The 26,503-nt window shown below is 44.8% G+C and overlaps 1 protein-coding gene across 2 annotated transcripts in view; it reads right to left on the minus strand.

Moving 5' to 3' along the window:
- Positions 1 to 7,512: 7,512 nt before the first annotated feature.
- The window catches only part of LOC138513753 (putative glycine N-acyltransferase-like protein 1B), a 162,861-nt gene continuing 143,870 nt past the window's right edge, over positions 7,513 to 26,503 (minus strand). Inside the window, exon 6 of one of the 2 annotated variants that reach the window (XM_069628841.1) lies at positions 7,513 to 9,821. In XM_069628841.1, coding sequence (XP_069484942.1) covers positions 9,398 to 9,821 — 424 coding nt within the window. In that variant the 3' untranslated portion in view covers positions 7,513 to 9,397. Of the gene's footprint in view, positions 9,825 to 26,503 lie in introns of both variants that reach the window. The other variant, XM_069628840.1, reaches the window with a different exon arrangement.

The following is a 26,503-nucleotide window of genomic DNA, read 5'->3' on the forward strand; positions in this document are numbered from 1 at the left end:
CACTGAAAACGAAAAGACAATAAGGAGGCTGCTCACCGTGATCGCCGAGCAGTTCCTCCTACTTCCGGAATACAGAGAGGAAAAAACAAATGTCCCAAGCAAAAGAAGAAGCGAATAGGCTTGTCAGCGTGCTTTCTTTCACTTAAATGAAGACTGTCCAGATCTTGTCAGGAGACACACTGACGTCTTGATATTTCTTCAAGATCCAGCAGACACAGAACGCTTGAGTATAATCCTGAACGTAATTATAATCCAAGTTGCTCTCCACACACATCGAGATTGCAGAAGCTGCTCACAGTGAGTGAGGGCCGAACAGTTCCAAACTTCAGCAAGGACAGGACAAATGTCCCTGTCACCAGAAGATAGCAGACTGGCGAGCAATGTATTTTTTTGCCTAATTGAGGACTTTCTAGAACTTGTGGGGAGACCCGCCTGTGTTGACGTCCTCACTTTCATCAGAGACCCAGCTAATTCTACACAGATTATCTGAGAATGTTTTAAAACTTTCCACTGAGGGACAGATAGAGAAGGTATTGCCAGCGACTTCACTCTTGTTTATACTGACAAGGACACAACATGTCGTCTGGATTGAAGCAGATAAGAGGCACCGACTGTGAGCTTGTGTATTTTGAACACACACAGTAAAAAGACTTGCTGAACTTATTGCCTTAATTGACATTTTTCGAACACAGAGAAGAGAACTGTATCCAGAGACACTAGACACTCCATTGTCCAAGCCAAGAAGGACAATTGTTTCAGTACCTGTAACCGACAAGCAGAGGCAGCAGAATCCAGAGCTATTGTTGCATAGAATGTATATATTAATGTTAGTCTTTTTTACTTAAATGATAGAGATGGGAAATCACAGCAGCATCATCATCCCTCAGGAGGAGAGACGTGCTCATTGCTCCAGAACTAAGTGTGGCCGCCTAACCTACAGAGCATTAATGTATTTATGCATTGTATTCATCGTTGTTTTACTGTCACTAACGATTTGAACTGCATTTTTCATTGGTGCAAAAAGTGTACTGATTCCAGTGCATCCACCTAATGATGTACGCATGACACACATAAAAGCACCCAGACCCTTTATAGTGATCCCAGTTCCTAGAAGGTCTGACAAAGGAGTGAGTGAACTTGAAATGGATGTGATTAGCAATGACACACAGGCAGTGACAAGCAAGTTGAAAAGCCGAAGACAGGGTTGGCAAAGTAAGAATGAAATAAGGTTACTGACAACCACACGCATGCAAACAATGAGTGCACACACACCAGGTCTAGTGTCAATGACTGCAGAACCAAAGGCTAAAGAAGGGGAGAAGGTTGGACAACCAACGATGAGAAGCTATCCTACAGGAGAAATTTAAAGACACATGGAGAAAGCTGACCTATTAAAGAGACAAAAGGAGTTGGAGAAGAAACTAACTGAGACAGCATTGATAAGCACCCCTGATCCGACACTAAGGAGGGCAAGTGCAAGCCCAGTTAGAATCTCACAAGTACAGATGATTGCAGAATCAATATGGCCGTCCATAGCCAGAGCCAGGAAAAGGCAAGAGGAAAAAGCACGAATTGCCAGACTTTTGCCTACTTAATTGGTACAAATGAAGAGGCCCACACCAGGGATTGAGGTACCTGAGAATCCTCCAGCAAGAAGAAGCCATACGCATGTGTTCAAGGGCATAGGTATAGCGAACTACATGAAAACCTTGAGAATCAAGAGAAGCATACAAGGAGATGACAGTGATCTAAATGACTACTTGAACAGCAGAGCACACTTGAGAAATAACATTTGGTACCAGCATATGAAAGAAGTGGGAAGACGGAATTCAGAGGAGGAATGCGTTGTTTGTGCACTCCTACCTTACATCATGGGAAAGTCAAAGATCTTCGTAGCTGTGGAAATAGATGTCCAGACAGCACACTGTCTATCACACATAGCAATGTGCAAGACCAGAGGCCAGTTCATGGGTAGTGATGCCTCATTGAAATGGGCAACCGAAGCAACTGATCCAAAATGTCCAGGAAATAAAGACAAGGCACAATGGAAAGACAAAGCACATTGTGATCAGATACAAGAAGCCTGGAGTTAAAATAGCAGAAATCAGAAGAGAAGCAAACCAGAAACTAAACGTTCAAGGAAAAACTCCAGAAGAAGCTCAAAGCTGGAAGAACAGAGGCCAAATGCAGATTTGGGGAACAGTGCTTTCACCAGATGGATGGGAGAGAGGAATAGTGATCTGCAGAACATGGATGGTCATTGGTCATTACCAAGGTACCATTGACATAGTACAAAATGGATGCAAGCCATTATGGCCAAAGCTTGCCAAGCTATTGACATGGGTCTAAGACAGGGGAGGACCCTTACAGATAGTGACACTGGAAAGCCCAAAATTCTGCTTCAGGAATAATGGTAAAAGAAAAATGGGAGAAAACCAGAATTGTGGACGATTGTTTGATGCACCAGGAATGGTACATGGTACTGCAGTGATCATGGATCCTTATTGGGCGTGTGGATCCAAAGCATATATCAGACTGCCGAGAAACTGGGGAGGTAGATGTACAATAGTAAATGTCCATGTTCCAGCATTGGTGATTCCAAAAAGTGATCTGAATATTGACAGTTTCCCGAAAGCAGATGCTCATGTGAGGAAAAGTAGATCTGTGGAACTGATGAATAGACTTTTCCGGCTAAATAAGAAGAAGTTTTTCATGCAATCCCGTATGAACACAGACTATTCAGCCTGACGTCATCAGTGTTTACAACAATTTTTATGCCATGAGTTCAAGGTGGAACAAATACTAAATGGTTGCAGATAACTGCAAACCATCAACACGACCATAAAAGGATGCAACGCAATGAAAGAAGAGTTAAGGGCAATCCAACTAATGACTCTCCAGAATAGATATGTCCTTGACATGATCACATCTAAGGATGGAGGCGTTTGTGCAAAAATCGGAGAATCATGTTGCACATTTATACCGTCTCACGACGAAGAAAATGGAACTCTAACAGAGGCCATAGGTATGCTGATAAAACTACAGAATCAAATGATTGATGAAACTGACGAAGTGGATAATGACAGTTGGTTTGGATCACTATTCTCATGGGTTCCACAATGGATGGCAGATGCATGTGCATAGGAGCCCTGCTAGTGATGATACTGCTCGGATTCTGTGTTATCAGGATAATAATCTCTCAGTACCAGAGGCGTTGGATGGAGGCGTTTGTGCAAAAATCGGAGAATCATGTTGCACATTTATACCGTCTCACGACGAAGAAAATGGAACTCTAACAGAGGCCATAGGTATGCTGATAAAACTACAGAATCAAATGATTGATGAAACTGACGAAGTGGATAATGACAGTTGGTTTGGATCACTATTCTCATGAGTTCCACAATGGATGGCAGATGCATGTGCATAGGAGCCCTGCTAGTGATGATACTGCTCGGATTCTGTGTTATCAGGATAATAATCTCTCAGTACCAGAAAGCTATGAAAAAGGCCATAGGGATGAAGATCATGATGCATTTTGAACCATGATGGAAGCCAAAAGACCTGACTGATGAAGAAATAAGAGACTTTGTGAAAGCTAGCATTCATGCGCCAGAAGGAACAAAGTTTTGGTATCCAAGGAAACACAGAAACTATGTAGGAAGATGGATCTATTGCAAGCCCAAATGGACAATGTCAACTAATGACATGGAACAAAGATGAACACGTAAGCACAGCAGGAAGCTTGAAGGGAGTCATAAAAATATGGACCCAAAAGAGACATTTCTTCAGACCTTCATGTGTGGACCCTGAAGACGAAGTAAAAATGGACCCAGAAGATGAAGTGAAAGTGAATACAGAGGATGCAGGTGTAGAGGAGGTCCCATATATGGCCTGCACCACAGCCCCCCATTTTGAAGTACCTGAAGCATACTCGCCAAGGTATGTGACGTATAAGGAGCAAATAAACCAACAGAGAGCCACAGTGGGGCTCTGTCCAGTACCCATCAGAAGGACCTGTATACCTATTGAAGCACCAATCACCAGACAACCATGGGCTGCACAGTATCCATTGAGACAACCATATCAGCAGTTGGCACGAAATGAAAATTACGTACAACCTGTCCCTGAAAAGACCCAAAGGGCTGTAATCGAAGGCAAATGGTGAACAACACATGGGCCCAGACAGACGCACGGATGAACAAGACACGGATTACAAAATTCACACAAGGATGAAATGCTATGGATAATGACGTAATGGACTTATAAGATGAAACAACATTGCAGCACGAAGAACGTAACCATGAAGAGAGGATGAAAATACGCAACTGACTGAATGCATGTAAATAGGCTCGGAACGCAAGAAGCTAAGAAAACAGTACTGCTTGCAATGCTTAGTAGAAGAATAGAGCGGCAAGCGCAAAGTATATATCTACCTCAATGAAGCAAAATATACAAGTGCGACTCCATTTTGTAAAAGCAGAATTAAGCCCAGGCTGCAAGGGACAACAAGGCCAAGATTCATATTCCAGCCAAAGCCAAAGGAAAGAGCGGAATCGAAACCCAGTAAGAAGCAGCTCAATGCCTGGGAATTCGAGGTCAACCTAAGGAAGGGAGGAGAGCAGCAGCCTCGAAGAACCGAAACTTCAGAGCATACCAGCCAGCCAGTGAAGGTCGATATAAAGAGGCCCCAGGCAGGTGGCGAGGCTAAGGAAGAATCAAATACACGAATAACAGGAAAATGAAGCAGATTCACGATGAACTGACAAGTGACCAGCCAAAGGTGAAGAGGTACCAACGTCTGATGTCACAGAGAACCCGAGGATGCCATAACTTTTCCTGATAAGAAGCTACAGTTCGAGGCCATCCCTAGCCAACTAATTGACACATAGCCCTAAAAATGCTGATTGATGGAAGAGAGGCAGGGTGAATCCTGGGGCACAAGGCTAATTAAAGTGGAGATTTATGTCTAGGGATGTAACCTACACAATCACAATGGACCAAATAATCTGGGGTCCTATAGCTGTAGAACCAATTAGACATCGTACTTGTAGTGACGTCTATCATGAGTGATGTAGAGGGATGGGCGTAGACACCCACCCGATGAGAGTTATCCAATCCTCATGCTCTGTTACCATATACAGATATAGCACCTATACTTAAGTTACTTTTCCCGACCAATAGAAGTGCATGATAAACTTTGAGTGTTACACGTCAATGATGACGAATTTTGGGTATAACTATTGCTGTCTGAATGAAGAAGTTGGGAGTTGAAGTGAGACAGGCAAGCGCAACACTGCTGATTTCCATTTGTTTCCCCATTTTCTGTACTTGTCATTAAACGGACTTCCCTTTGCCAAACCATTGAGTTGTCCTTATTGATTTGTGTTGGAGTAAGAGAATCCTGCACCCCATCCTCCACAAGGTGCAGCTATCTCATCTTAAATTACTTGAGGGTGTGCTCTGATCCCATGGGCCCCATCAGAGGTCGCTCAGACCTCTTGTACACAGGGAAGCTGGATACAAAAGGAAAAGTGAAAGTGGTCCATGAATCACCCAGAGGGGGGAGTGTAGAGGAGGTCCCAAGCATGACCCGCACTCTAACCGTCCATTTTGAAGTACCAGGAACGTTCTCACTGAAATATGTGACGTATGATGAACAAATAAACCAGTGGAGAGCCGCAGTGGGGCTCTGTCCAGTAGCTATCAGAAGAACAGCACCTGTTGAAGAACCGACACCTAAGAAAACTTGGACAGTAAGGTCCCCATTCAGAAAACCCTATCGACAAATGGGACAGAATGAGGATTGTCAGAATGCAATGCCTTAAGAAGCCGAGAAAGTCCTAAAGGAAGACAAATGGTAACGTCACACGAACCTGGACTGACTCATATATAGAAGATACGACGACCTGCGAATTATGAAAAGAGAAGAAACACCATGGATAAGGGACATCATGAACCTAAAGTGAAATAACGATGTCAAATGTAAGAAGCTTACACCATAAACATGATGAAGATATTCGGCCAGTTTACACGTGTACATATGTTTGGAACCGCAAGAAAGCTAAGAAAATCGTGCAGCTTGCTATGCTTAATAGTAAGATAGATTGCGGCAAGCACCACCTATACATATCTACCTCAAAAAGAGTATTTTATATTAGTATACTTCCACTATGCACAAGCGCAGAATCTACCAAAGGTTACTAAAGGTCTCAGGAAAGGAGCCCAATGCCAAAAATACACACAGGGAGCTGCTTACCTATAGTCATCCATGCGTGACCGAGCTAATTTAATTTTCTGATACAATGACTCAGGAAGCCAGCTATTTTGTAATCTATGCTGCCAATTGTACATTTTTTTTTGCAGAGTAAGCAACAGGATATCTGTGTTTTTGTTGATAACAGTTCCAGCAAGGGATTGCATTTTGAAAAAGAGGTAAAGTCGTGCTTCTGTGACCAGGAAGCAGCAGGCAAGGGGCATGGGGGTGCATGTCTTTACCATGTCTGTGACCCATGTGGATTCTGTAACTGGAGTTACATTTCTGACTGTGGGGCAGTATTGAGAAAACAGTGTTTGGAGTCTCCTGCTGCACAGCTCATTGTAGTTGATTGCAGGCCTGCGAGGAAGCTGAGATGTGCTATCTTGGAGTTGATTGGATCTGTCACAGCTCAGGGGCTCCAGGACAGAGGCCTGTCCCCTGCAGAGCCCTGGGAAGCTTTGATTGCAAGCCATCACTGTGATTACTAACCAAATTACCAAATGCAAACCTTGCTGGTGAAGAATTAAAAGGTGAGCTGTTTATTTTCAAACTAAACATGTATATGATTTGGTGGTATTTCAAGACCTGTGTTGGTCTCTCAGTCTTTAACTATTAAATCTGGAGCTTGAATTAAATGTCAGGCCTTTGTTAGTACTACTTAGGTACAGGCTTGATTCAACAAATATCGTACCTAATTGCAGAGTTGTACATTTGAAAATAGGTTACAATAAAAGTTTTAAAAGAATATTGTTCCCAGAATGTATAAATACAAATATGTACACAAATGGGGAGATAGACTCTATCACATAGGAGATGCAAATTAAATGTGACCTTGAAATAGAGGCACTACGTGCTCAAAGCTGCAAGTCGTGTGTTAGCCCACATGTCTGAATGATGGCAAACTGTATTCTGCTAGAGAAAATAAAGGCTCTTTTACTTTCACTTATATTTTCTCTCCACTCTCTCCGGCTCTTCATCGCCTATCAAGCTTTCCTTTTAGATAATACGCTTATGTGGCTTTCTAAGCATTCAATAGGGGAGTGATGGCATTTTTTCGATTGCATTTTCACGTATTGTTTGAATAATTTAGTGTTCTTGGTGTTTATTTTGGCACTTGTCAGCAGTGTGGATGTGTATATAGGTCACAAAATGCCACTGCTTTTTTTTATAAACGTATGGCATGCAGAAATTATCTCTTTTACATAAACAGCAGCTTTTAAAATGCAAGTCCCTGAAAATATGAATCTTTGCACATCTTAATATATACGTGTAATTTATTGTCATTAAACACAACATTGTGAATGGTCCAAATGTACACAAAGGCATGTCATTGCTGAAGCTAAATCTACACATTCAGCTGTGCATTTAATGTAAACATGCTCCACTCAATCAACAAGCGAGAGACGACCATTTCCCTGATTAAAGTATTGCAACTGTGTCAATAAGGCAGACTCTTTTGAAAGTCCTGATTTAGTCACAAGGCTCTTTTACATCTTAGATAAGTGGCAGGATATTTTAAACAATTCTACAAGTGTTGTTTCATGCCTAGAGGTTAAGAGGAGTTGCAGCCAAAAGCGTACTCTCATATATTATCCAGCACTGAAATATTAAGGCTATATTTGCAATTTAAACTCGGGGCCAGATTTACAACAAAAAAAAAAAAGTGAAAAGAATCCTTGGAAAACGCGCTTTATACCAGGGCCTTAGTGGTTTGCCCCTGAAAGTTTATACCCATCGCCAGTCTACACCCCGGGCTTCCCCACATTGTGATTGTGACCAAGTAACATTAGAGACTCCCATTCATTTTGTATTCTTCTGTCCACATTATTGTGCTTTAAGGGAAAGCTGGTTATTGCTGTTATTAAAAAGAGACTGACACTAGGACAGTTAAAGCAGCCTGTGAGATACTGCATAAGTTCACACAGTCTGGGGTTGCCCAGTAGCCGTGGAGGGTTTGGTGTAAAAGTAAAAATCTAGTGGGACTCAAGAACAACATTGACATGGGAATAACTGTTAGTGCTTCATGATATGCTATTTTTTGTCTTTGTAATTTTATATATTAATAGTGTGTAACTTTTGAATTTTACACCTGTAGGTTTTGATCTTTTACAGTTTACTGGAGCGCTATTATTTGTACAAATGCAGCAGACATTTAAGGTTGACCCGCTGATTGGAGTCGCAATAAAACACTTAACTTTCTTGGCTGCATGACACACTATAATCACACACAGAGACTGGTTAATAAACATCCATAATCAATTTCCCAATGCCAACCAATTGAAGTTAGCGCTGAATTATCTATGTGGCTAACATACCCCCACCATACGCAATACGGATATTGCAAGTAAAGTCACGGAACACCGAGTTGACCTGCAATATACTTTTTATATTTGGGAGAAGATATTTAATTCCTTATAGTGCATGGCCATACGCTGACAACCCTTTTAACACCTGCCTCTTAATTAATGTAATGTAAGCGATCTTCCAGTTGGCGATACCTTTATTTAATGTTACATTTGTTTACATGAAAGAAAAAATATAAAAAAATGTAATGTGTTGAAGAGAAATCGTTTAAGCGGAATAATAAAATGCATCTAAAAACGTTTAATTTTATGCTTTGAAATAAGTAATAACGTTCAGATTTTTGATACCACATGCTAAAACTGTAGCAATGCACATAATATTCATACTACCATAAACATATCGTTATGAGTTAATGGCTGTAAAGCGTCACAGAAAGCTATGTTAAAAGAAAGAAATTTAAAAAGCTAGCCACCGCTTTAATTAACTGCTGCAGTGACAGCTGGAATTCTGTTCCTGGGCTGGCTCAAGCAGAAGGGATTGTGACGTCACAACTCAATTGTAATAACTGATTACAAAATGATGTCAATTTCTTTTTACAGGTCAGTAGTGATGTTGCAAATAGCCTGCAACAGGAACCTTCTTTGCACGCATGTATATGGGCATTGCACGCTGCCATGTAGTATAAAGGAGTTCTGGTTATCATTGCACAGTCCCTTCCGATCATTTTCCTTAGGGAGATTCCTTTGAAAAAAAGATTGTGTGTTTCGCGGGTCCTGAGAAAACAAAATCTCATGCTGTCGGAGCCCATGCTATATTGGAGAAATCCTCTTTAGTGGGTTAAAAGGATTTTGCGAAAGTGCGACAGATCCACCGCCTGTATCTGCAAGGTGCTTCCCTGAGGCCCACTTTTCTGGCCACACCCTGTGCCTGCTTGTTGTCTTCTCCAGTGATGAAGTAAAATGGGAAATCATGCCACTGACGGCAGAGCGTGTCCATGAATGACTCGAGGAGTCTGGTGGACAGCCCACGCCGGCGGAATTCTGGAATTGTGTAGGCCATTCTCATCTCTGCTGTCTGGTCCATGACATACCATGAGATGGGCTTGCCTTCCAGGTCCAGCATGCACAAGGTTGGAAGTTTCTGGATACATCGGCGGGCAAAGTTGAGGCTCTCTACGTTTCCACCATTCACCCAGTTGGCATTCACCAGCTCAGCATCAGCTTCTCTAAGCGGGGAGAGTGGCAATTCTGGATGACCACCCCTGCTGGAAGAAGGAAAAAAATAGTCATTCGGACATGAATGCAATACAAAGTCACTTTAATTATCTACTTGTTCAATGTCATTGACTTGAGGGCTTGGTAAAGATAGCATTATTCATAGTTATTAATCACAGGTTTCAGACGTTAATGGTGCATCTGGGAGAGTTAAGAGTGATGGGCTGCAATAGAATAAGGCAATTCCCTGAAATCCTATGTGGGGACTCTGCAGATGGAGTGACCAGGGATCGAATAGAGGGGTGAAGGGGATCAGAACATTTGTCTCTACAGGAGTATTGGACTACAACTACCATCCACACTAGCCAGCATAGTGAATGGCGAGGGATCACAGGACAACACACTTCTTCAGTTTGCAGGTGATCATTCCAGGGAACAACAACTAGTATCCATTGCAATACAGAATGACCTTCCATCTATTCACCAACATTGTACCTTACTAAACATGTACTTTGGCGGAACACTGGCATGTTTCATCCCTTTGTTGTGGGGTCATCTAACCAGCCACCAGTCTCTATTAGACAAAACTGGAAACCCAAACACATTTCTTAGTATTAAAGGACAGGCTATTAGCAGATCTTAATCCGCAGCTGGAACAGAAAACACAATGGCTGTAACAAACAGGAACAGTGAGAATGAATGTATTGCTTCTACTCCTGTGCAATCAATAGTCAAAGACAAAAAAAATAGAAAATAGTACTGTGTAAAAATCCAATGGCTAGGGCATGGCCGAGTGTGGAGATATGAAGACTGGCCTTCCCTGAGCACCTGGGACCTGGCATCCCTGTAGCTTTGCCCTCTGCTCCATGTCCAGTACCTGGGCTTGATGCACAGTTTGGCTGCCTGGAAGAGGACCTTCTTTCTATGGTGTTCTTATGGAAGCAGGCTTTTGCTGTGGTCTCCACCTGACTGCATGTTTTTAAGTAGGGCTGGGACAGATGGGAAGTTGGACTTGCATCAGTTATTTCCTTGCCACAGAAGGATTATTTTCCCCAACATTGAATTCTGAACCACTTAAACACATTTTGACCATGCAAAAAACCCTACTTGATCTTGCATGAAGAAATCTTTGTAACAACCTTTGCCCCTTTGGTCTTCCCGAAGTTAAATGGTGACATGAAAATGCATCAGGTTTTCAGAACAGCTTTTTTCTGACCTATGAAAGCGCCACTTCACTCACCCTTCAAGAATGAAAGAGCTAACAGGGCTCAATTATAGAGTAACCCGCTGAATTCAAAGATGTGCACACACCATGCCATCACATAAAGGTCAAGGCAAAGAGCATCAGGATTATGCAAAGGTAACAGTTTAAAGACATAAGAAAAGCTTTTTTACTACAGACTGCACCCACAAATAAACAAATTAATTACCTTCATTAACCTTGTTTTCTATGGGTACAATCTTTCTCTCACAGATTCCTCATATTTTGAAAATGATTCTGAAGTAAACTGGATCAAGAAACCTTCATACAAGCTCCTGGTGGGGCTCGGTGTGGTTCCAAGCTGGATTCCTGATGGTAGCATGGCAACCACTGTGGCTGGAAATCTCTGCTGGTCCACTGAGGCCAAACAAAACAGTAGAAACGTCCAGGAAATCACACAAAACACTTTGGGAATCGAGGTATTCCAGTTAATTGACTCTGATGAGGAATCTGTGGGACTAGTTTGTTCTTTTAATGGCCATTTTCTGCCTACATGTTACTTATCTTTAGGAACACCCTACCCTCCACCCCGCAAAGCAGTACCACAACAGAGGACGATGGGCAACAGATTATGAGGAACCAAATTAAGCGAGGGCCCATGGCGAGGTCTGACATCCAAAGCAGACGTCATGACCCGTTAAAGGAAGCCATCAGTAATGCCTCACCACAACATGCAGAGAAACCCAAGTGGCAGCCTGATGAATGTCCAGCCAGAGGACATCCATCGGCATGGTGATGGTACTGGCATGACTGCAGACCTATTTCACCCTGACGCCGTCAGGAATCTTCCTATTGCTGGCTTTTAGTACACATTACCAATGTATTAGGTATATGCCATATCAGAAATGTATCATCCAACAACAAATATTGACGAAATACAATTTTTAATATCTTGTACGTTTATTTATTTTGGTCAGTTTTCATTAGCAACATTTATGTTCAGTTGATAATGTCACACTTAATTGGTTACTTCCAAATCAAGTTCTATCCTTCCATTTTGTCCATTACTGCTATTAGGTCTTCTAAAGATCTTAATCAAGTGTATTGCTCCTTTAACCATGGGACCTATTTTGTTCCGCCTTCATATAAACTCCTTGATGGGTTGGTTGGGGGATGTTACATATTCATAAAGATTACCTTGGTAGTATCTGTGTATTTAACGGACAGTGGGCCTCATCACGAGTTGGGTGGTCACGCGGCGCTAAAAGCGCCGGCGTTATTAACCCTACCGCCAAACCCACCGGCACTTTTAGCGCCAGATCACGGGTTTGGTGGAACGGGTATTGCCCATTCCCCATTGAGCCCATTCGGGAATTCCCCATTCCCCATTGGGCTCAATGGGGAAATTTTGCGCTTTTACCGCCGGCGGATTTCCCGCCGGCGGTAAACGCACCGAAAATCGGCAAATTCTCGGCGGATTTCCCGTGATTTGGCGGACCCTTAAATGCGTCGGTAACAGCGTTACCGCCGCATTTAAGGGCTACCGCCAAACTCGTGATGAGGCCCAGTGTTTTATTTTACCAATCACAGTGCTCTGTATCCTGGTACCTCAGCCTCTCAATAGCCAGGAAATCACACTGGCCAAACTCAGATGGGGGATCTGGCCCTCTGCACAAGAGAGAAGATAACTGGTTAGAGGAATCCTCTATAAAGTTGAAACCTACAGGCCCAGAAGCTTTCAATACCATATTCTTCTTGCTCAGTCGGGAGACACAATCATCTCAATTACTGCAGTTTGAGATGACTCGGAGAAATAGGAGGGACGACATTTCCAATAATTAAATGCCAATTCACATCCAATGAATCACCAGGAAACATTCTGAGGGAAACGTCTTCGAGCAGAATAGGGTACACTTGCAGTTCTGCCTAAACAGGTAGACTAGAGCACAACTGCACGTCGAAAAAATATGTTGTCTGTGACCTCTGTGTAGCACCCACTTGTGCTGCCTCCTTCCTGCTGATGGTGTTCGAACGCTCTCCTTGCCATAGAGGGCCAGCCAATGAGAAAAGGATTTCCTTCCTGCAGGACCTTCTACTTTATCAACATGAACTCCTTGTACAGAGAACAAGAAACCACAAGGCCTCCCTTTTTGATCTAATGCATCAGAGTGCTGGTTTCCATCAACATCTGCAAGAACATTCCCCAGAGGGAAGCGAGAATGGAAACAATGGTGAGCAGTATAGCCCTGCGATCCAAGAGATTGATGTGGAGCTCTTTCTTCCGAGTGTCCCATTGACCGCCTGCCAACAATAGTTACTGTGCTCATCTCTAACAATAAATAGCTCTGGTGTAAGTCAGGAGAAGAACCCCACCTCAGCAGATCCCAACGAACATGGGCAGAAACAGATCAGGTCTAAGATATCCACAAAACCTGGACTGCTGAGGCCTCCGATTCCTTTGCTAAGGCCACATCTGCAACATTGCCTCTGGCAAGAGGAAGATGCATGAGACCATAAGGTACAAGGCGCAGAGCAATGTTAAAGCCTCAAGAGGGGCAGTCGGGTGAATCAGAGATACTGCATCCCAGGTGTTTTGGATTCTCCTGCAGGTGGGAAGGGGTTTCTAACTTGAACAGAAAAGCATCCAGGCCTGCTTCAAACAAATGGTTATTTGTTGAGGGCACATCTTGACCTCCTTGAAGCCACAAGGAATGAAGAAGCCATCTAAGTGAGATGATGAGATGTCTCATTCGTTATCAGTCAGTCATACATTTGTCATCCAGATGCAGGAGGATATGAATGCTGTCCATCCTCAGGTGAGGTGCCATCACTGACAGGATCCACGTGGTCAATGTTAGGTCCAAGGCAGAGAAATATACTAGTAATATAATCTCACTTGACAAATCACTGCGGCTCACATAAACAGATACGGAAAATATTCATTCTAGAGGTCAAGAAAATCAAATAGCTCTGTTCTGAAAGGGCCTAGAGAATACATCCATTCCATCACCTTGAAGCATTCCTTTCACAGTAACATCTTCTGCAGGCAAAGGTCCAGGATGTGCCGCAGACTGATCTATGCGATCACCCCATGCCCAAAGATACCGCAAATGGAAATTCTGAATGCAAAAATGCAGGTACGCAGTGATCAGATAGATATCACATCCATTGTACAATCGCCCAATCCCGTCCTTTCAATTTCAGTGGACACCCCGGATACCCCTGAACCTCTTGTACCGCAGAAGGGGAGCGGGACAAACCCCCGCAATCCACGATCTCCTTGTGCAGTATAACAGGATTCAACATTTTCATTTACTGCGAACGCACAGTAAACGTACCTACATTTTTGTTTGCGTTATTTTGCTGTGTTACCCGGCAGACTACAACCATTTTTATGTACAAGGAAGTACCTTGCATACCAGCTACTTCTGGAACCCTGAAAGAGAACCTCTTTGTTGGCACCTTTGTGGAAAGGTTTTGCACCATCTTGGAGCAGAGTATGATACCGAGGAGAGGGAAGGGAACTGAGTTTTGTGGGTGGGGAAGGTAATCTGACAAAACTATCTCTAAGAATCTCCTTCCATGAAGTCTGAAACTGCCTAATCCTGCTCCCACACTGATATCTGATGTCCAAAGTATATGTCATAAAAGGCAGGTTGGGGCGGAGATCCCCATTAGCAGGGCAACCCTTGTGGAGGAGCAACCATGATTTGAGTCTATACATGCGATAACGAGAAAAAAGATGGCGCTGCAACAAATGGTGATGTATAACATGTTGCAAACCCTTCTGTGAAAGCAGATTTGTAAAGTTAGGACTTCTCTGGTGTACTGATGTCTGATGTCCAAATTCCATTCAATTAAAGATGGTTTGGAGGGGACCGGCTCATAGACAAGGCAACTCTTTTGGAGGAGCAACCGTAATTGGAGTCTATGCATGTACCAGCGAGGAAAATGAGTAGTATCCAGCATGTTGTGATGTCTAGCATGCTGCACCACTACTGTGAAAAAACTAGGTAGATGAGGGTGCCACTATTCTGGTGCAGAGGACAGGTCTAGACACTACAGTGGTTAACTAGTTATCAGCATTGGAGATTAAAGGATGCTTAATTTCAAATCACATGTTATATAGCTCTTCCCACGTCTGTCAATAAGCCAGACATGTGCATTCAGGGGTATCTCCCCAAAACCACGCAAGTGCCCAGGGCCCTGCCCATACAGTCCACTATGCCCAGTTCCAAAATAAGGATTGACTTAGGAGCCTCCTTATCATCAGACACCACCTCCAAAAGAGGCTTCTCATACGCAGCAGGCATGTGTGCAAATAGCTGGTCAGGTTGCTGGAAATGGTAGCAGCGTGTAGTTCCAAGCTAGTTGAAGCAAACACATTGCTCCCAAAGATGTTCAGGTTCTTGCATTGCCTGTTTATAGGAAGGTTTGGAAATGCACAAGGAATTAGTGACTTGATGAAGAGGCTCATTAGGGGGAGGGTTATGGGTCAGAAAGATTAGGGCACCAACTACTGTGCATATTTGCACTTATTCACAACCTATTTGAAGACCATATTTCCAAGTCAGCCCATTCAAAAGTCAGTGATCTGTGAATATGTGCTTATCACTCAAGGGCAGACAAACCAGCAGCAACCTGACCCTCAGGGCAAACAGATGGCAATTCAAAAAATTGCCAATAAATGATTGAGGAACCTCGAATCACCTCAATTGTGTTAGAGCTTTGCTTGAACTGGTTTGAGCAAGTTTTGTGAAGACAGTCACCAGGTCGATGCATGGATAAAGGATGAGTCCTTGAAGGGCTTGGTACATATTATGACAAGGTGTTCGATAGCCTCATAACAACAGCTTTTTAGCTTCCACTTTTTATTAAATATATATGGGATACATTACTCACCGTAATTGTATTTCTGATGCTTGTATCTGCTTAGATTCACATGTTATGAATAGGCTGATATTTAGTGGAAGCTGCAGAGTATTACAGTCGTTAGAAACTCAAAAAGGGACGTCGGCAGGGTGTGCCAGTAAAACTATCCCTAGTGTGACGTTCACTGTACCCATGGTCCTTCATGCGTAGAGGTCCCTCAGATTGTTTTGTTTCTGACATGAGGTAGCATGAAGTGTAGCTTGAGTACAGGTGTATCAAGGCAGACATGTATCAGATAAGCTCATATAAACATCCATGCACCTTCTCTCCAAGGGGAGGAAGGGTAGGCGCATGTGAATCTAAGCAGATACAAGCATCAGAAATACGATTACGGCGAGTAATGTGTCCCTTCTGAGGCTTGTGGAATCTGCTTAGATCACATGCTATGCATAGATTAGCGAGCAGTGTTAGGAGAAGGTGGTGGGTTGTGGGAAGGTCCAGCAGCAAATAGATGTTTTAGAACCGCTTGTCCCACCTGTGTATCTGCTTTGCAATGAGTGTCAATGCAGTAGTGCTGAGTGAAAGTATGTACTGAGCTCCATGTAGCTGCTTTGCAAATGGAGTCTAGGGGGACATTTGCGATAAAGGCCAAGGTAGCTCTAGTACCCCTTGTGGATTGAGTTCTTGGTATGAAAGGCAGAGTTGTGCTAGATAATGAGTAACAGAGATGTATGCATCTGACTATCCTCAAGTTGATGGCATTTTTGGAAATGCAGTCTCCTTCTCTGCCTGTTGCTACGGAGACAAACAGTTGGTCTTTTTTTCTAAGCGGTTGGTCTTGTTTACATAGTAAAGGACCACCCTCCTTACATCTAGTGTATGGAGTTTTTTCTCAGCTCTGCTTGTTGGATTCTGGAAGATTGCCGGTAGCTCAATGGATTGGTTCACGTGAAATTTGGAAATTAATTTAGGTGAAAACCTAGGGTGTGTACGTAAAACCAATGTGTCCTTGTGGATGACAAAGGATGGGTCCTGCACTGACAAAGCTTGCAGTTCACTAACTCATTTTATGGAAGTAATAGCCACTAAGAAGGCAGTTTTGTATGTCAGGTGTTTAAGACATGACTTATGCATAGGCTCAAAAGGCGAGTCCCAAGAGCTTTGCGAGTATTACTTTGAGATCCCAGCCTGGCGGTGGGTTTGCAATTGGATGTTGGAGTCTCCATGAACGCCTTAAAGACTTGATATTTCCACCACAATACTTTACTCTGAGAGATGGTGTAAGCTGATAAAGGCACCAGGTGGACCTTTATAGAGTTGAATACTAACCCTGAATCTAACAAGTGGAACATATAGTTAAGAATGTGGGATGGAGTACATTCTATGGGGTTTATTTGTTTAGACTGGCACCAAATTACAAATCTCCTCCACTTGTCGAAATAACAGTGTCTGGTGTTTGGTTTACGTGCCTCCTTGAGGATATCCATACAACTCTGTGGTAGATTTAGATGTCCAAACTCTATGACCTCAGGAGCCATGCTGCCAAGTTAATTGAGTGAGGTTGAGAGTGAAGTGTTATTCCCCCATGTTGGGTCAGCAGATTGGTCTGACACGGGAGTCTGATGGGATTGCACATCACCAGTTTGCGCAGATGTGGATATCATGGTTGTCTTGCCCACATGGGAGCAACTAGGATGAGCATCATCTGTTCTCTGTGAATCTTATTCACCACCCTGCTCATTAGAGGAGTTGGGGGGAAAAGCGTAAGCAAATTTCCCTGACCAGCTCATCCATAGGGCGTTCCCTTGGAGTCTAGTTGGGGAAACCTGGACGTGAAGTCTGGGCATTGCTTCTTTTCTCTTGTAGCGAACAAGTCTAGCGTGGGGTTAGCCCACTGCAAAAAGATGTGGTCTACGACATTTGAGTCTAGGTGCCACTCGTGTTCTTCTGGTAGGGGATCTCTGCTCAGAGAGTCTGCTAGATTGTTGAGTTCCCCTGGAACATGTTGAGTAGATAGGAACATCCCTGTCTGAGGGCCAATTTCCATACTTACTGTGCTAGCTTGGACAGATTTGGAGAATGTGTGCCCCCTTCTTGTTGATGTAGAACATTGCAGTGGTGCTGTCGGTTAGAATTTGTACCGACTGATTTGTCAGCTGAGCTTCGAATGCTTGAAGTGCTTTCAATACTGCCAGAAGTTCCAGCAGGTTGATGCAGTTCTGTGTTGTGAATCCACAGACCATGTGCTGTGTGGTGAAGGTGATGTGCCCCCCCCACCCAGAGAGTAATGCATCTATTGTAACAATTGCTTGCACCGCCGAATCATGGAAAGATTTTCCCTTCAACAGATTCTCCTTTGTCCACCAGTGTAGGTTTTTTACTAGTGTTGGTGAAACAACCACTAGATCGTCCCACTGAGCGCTTGCCTGAGACCATTGTTTCGCCAACCACTCCTGCATGGGGCGCATGCGCAAATGCACATGTGGGACCAGGTAAATGCACAATGCCATCATGCCTAGCAAACGCCACGCTTTGTGTACGCTTATCTGGCGCTTATCTGGCGACCGGCTTGATACTGAGGTATTTGCAGTAGCATGTTTTGAACTCTTTCCCTTGATGGAAAGACTAACCCTGCTTCCGTGTTTATGACAGCTCCTAGGAACTGTTTGGTTGTGCTTGGTACAAGGCTTGATTTTTTCTCATTTGAGAAGCCCAATCGGAAGAGAAGGTTTATGGTTCTTTGGGTGCTTTGCCTGCAAAGTTGGGGTGACTCCCCTGTAATCAGCCAGTCATCCAGGTAGAGGTACCCTGGGATTGTCTCCCTGTGTAGGTGCGCTGCCACCAGCGCCAGTACCTTGGTGAATACCCTTGGAGCAGACGCTATTCCGAAGGGCAGCACCTTGAATTGGTAGTGCTGGTTTGCTATTTTGAAACGCAAGAGTTTTCTGTGTGCTGGGAACATTGGAATATGAAAATAGGCATCTTTCATATGTAGTGTTGCCATGTAGTCCCCCCACTTTAGCAGAGGGATTACTTCTTGTAGCATTGTCATGCAGAATTTTTGTGGCTTTACAAGTGTTTGCAGGGCATAGGTCTAATACTGGGCGCATAGTTAGATCTTTTTTTGGCACAAGGAAGTAGATTGAATAAATACCCTTGTTTACCTGGTTCAATAAGACGATTTCTATGGGGTCCTTCAGTAACAGCGCTGCAACCTCCTTGAGAAGGATCAGTTGTTCTTCCTTCGTGGTTGTTCTTTGTCGTGGGGGATGGTTGAAAGGTCGTCGAATTAGCTCCATGCAATAACCACCCGCTATGGTAGATAGCACCCACTTGTCTGTTGTGATTCCCTCCCATGCGTGGGTGAAGTGTGTAATATGCCCTCCTACTGGAGATGCATGGGAGGGGACCTGAAGCGGGTGGTCATTGTTTAGGAGGTGTAGCTCCACCTCTGGAAGTGGAGGACCTCCCCCGGCCACGAGATTGATGCTGGCCCCTCTGTAAACCTTGCAAGGCTTGTCCCTGGTTGTCTCTCCAGGATCAGCCCTGACTTTGCCCATAACCTGAAAACCTTTGTGAGCTTTCACCACGAAATCAGCGAAAATTGCTTCCGCTTCTTTGGCCTGGTGGCTTATTCATTAGCCGGCCTAGTGTTTTTAAGTTATCGTACTCCTCCTTTGCAGATTTTAATGCATCCTGCATGGCCTTCCCAAACAAGACGTTGGGTTCTACCGGCATGTTGAGGAGTGTGGCCTGTGTTTCATGTTTGAAACCAGACTGGCGTAGCCATGCATGGCGTTTAGTGATGGTACCTTTGGCGATGATCCTGTCTGCATTGTCTGTGGCATCTAAGTTGTTTTTTAAAATGCAGCTGGATACTGCCTTGCCATCTGCTGCTACTAGGGCCAGTTGTGATTTGAGGGGTTCTGGAGCTGAAGCTATTAGTGTTGCCACCTCGTCCCACTTGTGGCAGTTATAGCTTGCCAGTAGTGTTGTGTTATTCGCAATCCTCGTCTAAAAGGCTGTTGAAGTGGCCACCTTTCTCCCCAGAGTGTACAGTTTTTTACTTTCCTTACCGGGAGGCGCTTCCGATGAGGCTAAAGGTGTTCCGGCTCTCTTTCAAGTTGTGGTTACCACAAGAGAGTGCGGTTTTAGCTGTTCCCTTATGTAAAGAGGGTCTCTTAGTGCAGGACAGAATAGTTTTTCAATACATGGGTTGACTGCCCGCGTTTGGTTCGGGGTCTCCAGAGAAGGTTGTATCCTGCTTCGGATGGACTCAAGGATTGGAATAAATTGGGTCGCAGCTTTCTTGTCCCCCAATATATCTTCCACAAAATCCTTATCCAGCTGAGTTTCTTGGGTCTGAATTTGAAAGTGCTCAGCTGCCTTCATGAGCAGATGGTTATACAGTGGTTGATTGTCAACTGGTGAATCCGCCATTGGTGCGTCTTGGTTAACTAGAGAGGGTAAGTTCTAGATATCCTCTTCCTCATCATCGTAATGTTGCTCTGCTCCCTGTATAGTATCACTGTCCTCAGTGTCTGTATTTAGATCATATAGATCAATATGGACTGGGTCTACCTGAGGTGAAATAGGAAGGGTCTACGGATGTGGCCTCTTAGCTGGGGCCTGGGAGGTTGTAGCAGCAGTAGTTGGTTGCGTGGTTTGTAAATTGTGGAAGGCCTGGGGATCTTTTTCAAAGAAGTTAGCATGAATGTCATTCTCCTCATAACCCTGTCAATGTCCTCAGCGGCCCATGTTGATGAACTGGGTAAGGACCTAGGGTTTTAAGGTGTACTCTGTCCCTGAGGTGTAGACTGGGCCTGAGGTGTAGGCTGGCCCTTGTCTTTCAAGGCCTCTGTTAAGGTCTCTTCTTCATGGGAAACAAAGTGTCTTTCTCTGTGAGGTGTAGTAGATTTCTCCTTGTCAGAGTGACTCTTGGAGGAATGTTTCTTTGAATTTTTTGCCTTAAGGAGGCTTTCAGGGACATGCTTTTGCACCAAATGGGCTAGTCCTGAGCTCTTGGTGCCTTAGGCCATTTTCGACATGGAGTGTCGAATATCGGCGGATGAGCGGACCGAAGCCTCGTCTTCTGACGTTCAGCGGTCAGCAGAGGGATTGGACACAGCGTCTGTATTGTGTTTCGACTTTCTGGGCATGTCGTGTGGCAATTGGGACCTCAAGTGCCCAGAGGACAGGGATTTGGTGGACCTTTCCCTTGACGCTGTGTGTGGGCGTTTGGTCGAAATTGCCATTGAATCTTGGGCTTGGCTTTGTGTTTAGTGCAAGGAGTAGTGTGAGTGCTACCGCTGCCAGGTGTCGTCCCCGTAACAGAGCCGCCGGTCTATCTATTGGGGTCAGGGGCTAGCACTTGGGAATCTGACAGTTCCCCATAGCCTTCACCGTCCAAAAAGACTGCGTCGCTGCCATCGCTGGAGGCCCCCTTTATGTCCATGGCGGCCTCGGCCTGCATGGCGTGCTTGGCCCAGCACTTTGTCTTTCGGTCCCTGAGCGTTTTCGGCTTGAAGAGCTTGCAAGCTCGACAATGGCCCTCGTCATCGTCCCATGCCAGACAAAGATTGCACACCCGGTGCTTGTCTACCCAGGGGAACTTATCACAACTAGGGCAGAATTTAAATGGAGTGTTTTGCATAGTTAAAAGAAATGACTGCCAGGCGGGAAAAGTGAGTGTAAAGGGGAAGATGCATTCTCTTATGTCCACCCCCCCACTCTCACTACAGTTAGGGCAGAGGCCCGGTGCGGCATTCCAAGGCCAAAGGGGCAGCTGAATCTAGGTCTTTGTTCAACGTTCGTCCTTTCCACCACTGTCGAAGATGTTGTCGAAAGTCGGTGTAGTGAAAGGATAGAAAGAGTAGCTAACTCTAATTTAACAATAGTCAATGACGTCAGCCGAAAGGAACTCCGCGATTATGCCTCCGTCAATGATGGCAGAAAAAAACAATCGGAGGGACTTCGACACGTGAAGGACCATGGGTACAGTGGATGTCACACTAGGGATAGTATTACTGGCACGCCCTGTCGACGTCCCTTTTCGAGTCTCGAAAACAACAACTGTAATACTCTGCAGCTTCCACTAGATGTTGGCCTATGCATAGCATGTGATCTAAGCAGATTCCACAAGCCTCAGAAATATATATACATCTACGAGGGAATTGAGGTTCTCATTGTAAGGGTGATCACTGCACCATATCCTCAACCTTACAGTGGGATCCCACGTCCCTAGCCCGGGCTGCCTATTCTGCAACAATGTTTCTGCAAGATTGGTTAACTGCAGCCAGGGTCACCTTACTATCTGGTTCTATCCCTCAGCCTAGGGAGGCGTAATGGCTTTGCCTTATATCCCTTCCTCCCTCAGGGACATCATAGGCACCCAATAGGGTAGTCTGGTTGTTCTGTCACTTCTGATGGCCGACTCTTCAGTTTATCCTCACTCATCGGTTTCCTCTCTTAACCCCTTCTCTCTTTTTCTCTCTCTCATAACACTTCATCTTCTGGTCTTACCTCTCTCTCTCTCTCTCTCTCTCTCTCTTGCCTGACTCCACTCTACTACTCATTTCTGATCTTCTGCTCCCAACACTACCTCCTGCATCTATCATCCTCTACCCTCATGCCTCCCACGTCCCTCTCTCTTTCACCCAATCACACAGAGCCCCTCTCACAACTAATCTCAAACTCCCACCCCCACATTCTATCTCTTTCTACAAAACTCTCTTCTTTAGTATGTCTCCTCTCTCTCTCACACACACACACACACACACACACACACACACACACACACACACACCCCCCCCCCCCCAATGGATCCCACTCTCTCAGTTCTAGAACTGTACCTCACCTTCCCCAATCAGACAAAAAAAGCTAATCTCCAAATCCTCCTCCAACCACTCTACACTCATTTCTGGCCTATAAATCCACCTGCTTTGCTGCCGACCTCATACAAAAAGCTTACATTCTCTACTTTGACTGCTGGATTTTTACAGCCCGGCCTATCCTGTTTAACAGTTTCCCCTGGCTCCCACTGACTCTAAATCAGCTACCCCCTTGAACAATCTCTACCTGAGCTACTAACCCGGTGGCTGGGACTACCCCTGTAGTCTTCAGGAAGCCTTCTATGCTGCCTGTTTTTTTCTCCTTCAGGCAGTCATGTGCTCAGACGGATCATTTGCTCCTGAGTTTTCTGCTGTTCTGGATGGGTCTTTATGTAAATAGGTGTTGGGGAGTGTGTCTGGGTCTCACCTGTTCCACCGCAGTTTCTTGCCAGTTCTGGTTCTTTGGTTGCTGCCCCAGAGCTCCTCTGTACCTCGTCTAGGGTTCTTGTCTTGCAGTCGGTGTTAGGTGTCTCCTTTAGAAAGGTGAAACTCCAGTCCATTTAAATTTGGATACCAAATCCATTCCTCCAGGTTTTCTCGGTTGAGCCCAGGTGCATTTGGCTAGTAGTAGTTTGACATTCCCTTTACCTGTTATTTCCTCTCTGGATTTGTAATTCCTGCCAGGTATCCTAGGGTTAAGGTGCTAGCTGTACTTCCTGTTCTCTTGAAAAACTGACAAAGAGATCTGGGCAGGACAGGGGTTTCGAGGGAGAGAGACAGCGACAGTGGTACCAATAGCCCTGCATGCATTCAGACACTCTGCGGAACTAGGGCATGAAGTCTCTCTGAACTCTCTCTTGCCACCACTGAGGTGCCAGCTGATGTACACTGATAGGTCACCAACTCCAGGTTGAGAGGGGTCCCTGTGGTCCCCTGACAGGGTCATATCCATGATCTTATCCCAATGACAAGGCCATTCCCAGTGTGGCTGAGTAGGTATCTGGGGCTAGTGATAGCCTGCGAGCTGGCCATGGTTGTGGAGGACCATGTCCCAGACTAAGTGACCAGCAGACTATGCTAATTAGCCACTTTGTATTAGTGAGTGGTTCTGCAGGTAAAGTGGCCTCCAGGACTTGCTATGACTACTGAGAGTGCCTGGGAGAAAATTGGCAAATGCACAAAGCGAGTAGCTGATAGTAAAGGAGTCACTGGGCATGGCAACATACAGTGCCCAGTGAGCATATCAGGTAGCTCGGGTGTCCAGGGCATGGCAGTGGGTGAGTGAATCTTGCCATAATGGGGAATATTGAATCCCTCTGGGGGTTGCCACCATCCCAGCAGGAGGTGAACAAAAGGTGTGGAATATGGACACAATCAAGAACATTGTTACTATGCTTTATGGGTCTTGAAGTCCCAGCCTGCAGACTACTGTGTGCCAATGCTACGTCTGTGAGCCCAGGTCAGGGAAGCAGCTCAGATCAAGCTGGGACCCAGTCAGACCCACAGACAAGGTGTTGGGTCTGGAAACATCCTGAAGAACAATCAGGGCCATTGGAGTTTCTGTGGCATTTCTTGTGGCTGAACCGGCATGTGACGCTAATGGTAGCTTAAATGCCTGCCATTGCTACTCTGGGTGCCCAACATTAGGCCAAAGTTCACACCACTAGCAACATGGAAACAGGACACTGCCACATGCCTTTCCCAGAGCCGTGGGTGACTTGGGAGCGGGCCAAGGCATGAGCACATGTCGTGTCAATTGGGTCCATCTGGCTACCTGTGGTGCACAGGGCATGCATACATTTGTTGGGTTTTGTTGTTTTGCACTGAAACCACACTGCCCTATTAACAAAGTTTTTCACTTAATTTGAAAGTTTTAAAATAAATATAAACATAACATGACACCCATTTAAAAAGGATTTTGACCCCCTTGCGCAGCTCATGAGTACACTGATGGCTACACAGATGTCATCACTTTTTACATCATCGATGACATCACTGGAAACTAGAGCACACTGATGACACATGTTGCCAAATTTCCCAGAGCATGGCCTTTGGTCATGCCCCAATCCCTGACAAGCCACCCAAAGTAGTCGCTGGGCCTGTGATAAGGTCCTGTGGTCACTTTACTAACATAACTGGTCCGTGGGCCACTGGCCACACTTTTTGCCATCCCCCCAGACTTGCTAGACTACCCAAAGTACATTTACTCCATAACAGGTCCAGTGGCATAGCACATTTCTGTCAGCATGCACTACACACACGCCTATGCAATATGTTTGTCATATGTATTGCATGAGACCACAAGAATGTTTTACTCTGTTGGGTAGTTTATCATGTTGTATGAGGTGCTGTCACCTGTGATGCCATCAGTGTGCTGTAGTTTTCAGTGATGTCATCGGTGATGTAATATGTGATGTCATTGGTGTGCTTATGGGCTACAAAATGGGTGGGCTAAAAGTTGAGTTTGCATAGCTTCCAACACTTGACGAATTTCAAAGGTTTTGTTGTGACTTGACATACGTCGATATGATATGTTATTTATAACGCGCTTAATACCCAGAGGTTTCTAAGCGCGGACCCGGGGATTGAACCTGCGTTGCTCCGTGTAGTTTTGTTTCCAAGGAAAGCAAGTTGCCACTGAGCTATCCTTCCGAGACTACATAGAAAGATGCATACATAGTGTGTTCCATTTTTTTGTTTAGATTTTACTACGAACATGCATTTTGTTGTGTGTCTTTCTTGTACAATTTAGGGCCTCATTACAACTGTGGCGGAATGGGTTAACGGGTGCCGCAAAAGGATGTGGACCCGTTAACACCATTCCGCCACATTACGAGGTCCCCTCGCGGGACCCGCTCTGCATGTCTGGTTTTACCAGACGTGCAGAGCAGGTCCCACGAGGGGAAGAGGGCGCAAACAACGGGCCGCTCGTAATCGGCCCGTTGTTTGCTCCCTCTCCCATTCCCATTCAGCCCTACGGGGGCTGAAATGGGAATGGGGAAGGTCCGGGCCCAGGTTCCTGGAGAGAGGAATTACCGGGCCCTCCGAACTCGGAATGGCCCGGTAATTCCCCATTCTGGGAACCCGGACCCGATTTTGGCGGCAGCCATGCCGCCAATAGCGGTATGGCTACCGCCAAAATCGTAATGAGGCCCTTAATCTTGGAAATGGCTTGTGTCCGTATCGTTTTTGTTAATGCTTAATTTGACACATGTACAGTTTCCCTCTCAGACATTCTCAAGTACTGTTATTTATTCCCCATACTATTACGGCTTTTGTTTTAAACACAACAGTTCAATTGTCCCAGCTTTCAGAATATTTATCATACAATTTGTTTATGTAAATACACATTTTACAATTTGCCAGATATTTAATACAATCCAAGTATCGGAATGCCTATCTGTTAATAGGAAAGCATACATTACGTTTTGCGTAACTACTCCCATGCCAGCATCAAAGCTCCTAACCTCTCACTAACCTATTTCTCCTTACTGTGATGAATCCTGCGGAGTCCTCAAAGAGTCCCTGCCTAAAGTCTCCTCACAAGTGGCCAGGGGACGGCAGCCTCTACCGGATCCTAACCCCGGGGGCAGTATTAGCCGGGTGGATCACATAAGAGGAGAAGGCTTCCAAGGGAACGGGAGGACTCAGGAGAGACGCAGTATTATCATCTTCAGAGAGGGACATTTTGATGGTGCCAGAATATTTAATGGCTTGTTGTCAGCGTAAGACTTCCCTTAACAAAGATATCCACATTGATGGTAGTAAAACCTCTTGTGATCAACAGAAAAATAACATATGTGGGAATCAGAATCTTAACACTCTG

Source organism: Ambystoma mexicanum, chromosome 12 (assembly GCF_040938575.1).
Source record: "Ambystoma mexicanum isolate Mex_15411 chromosome 12, UKY_AmexF1_1, whole genome shotgun sequence".
In the NCBI taxonomy this organism is placed as follows: domain Eukaryota; kingdom Metazoa; phylum Chordata; class Amphibia; order Caudata; family Ambystomatidae; genus Ambystoma; species Ambystoma mexicanum.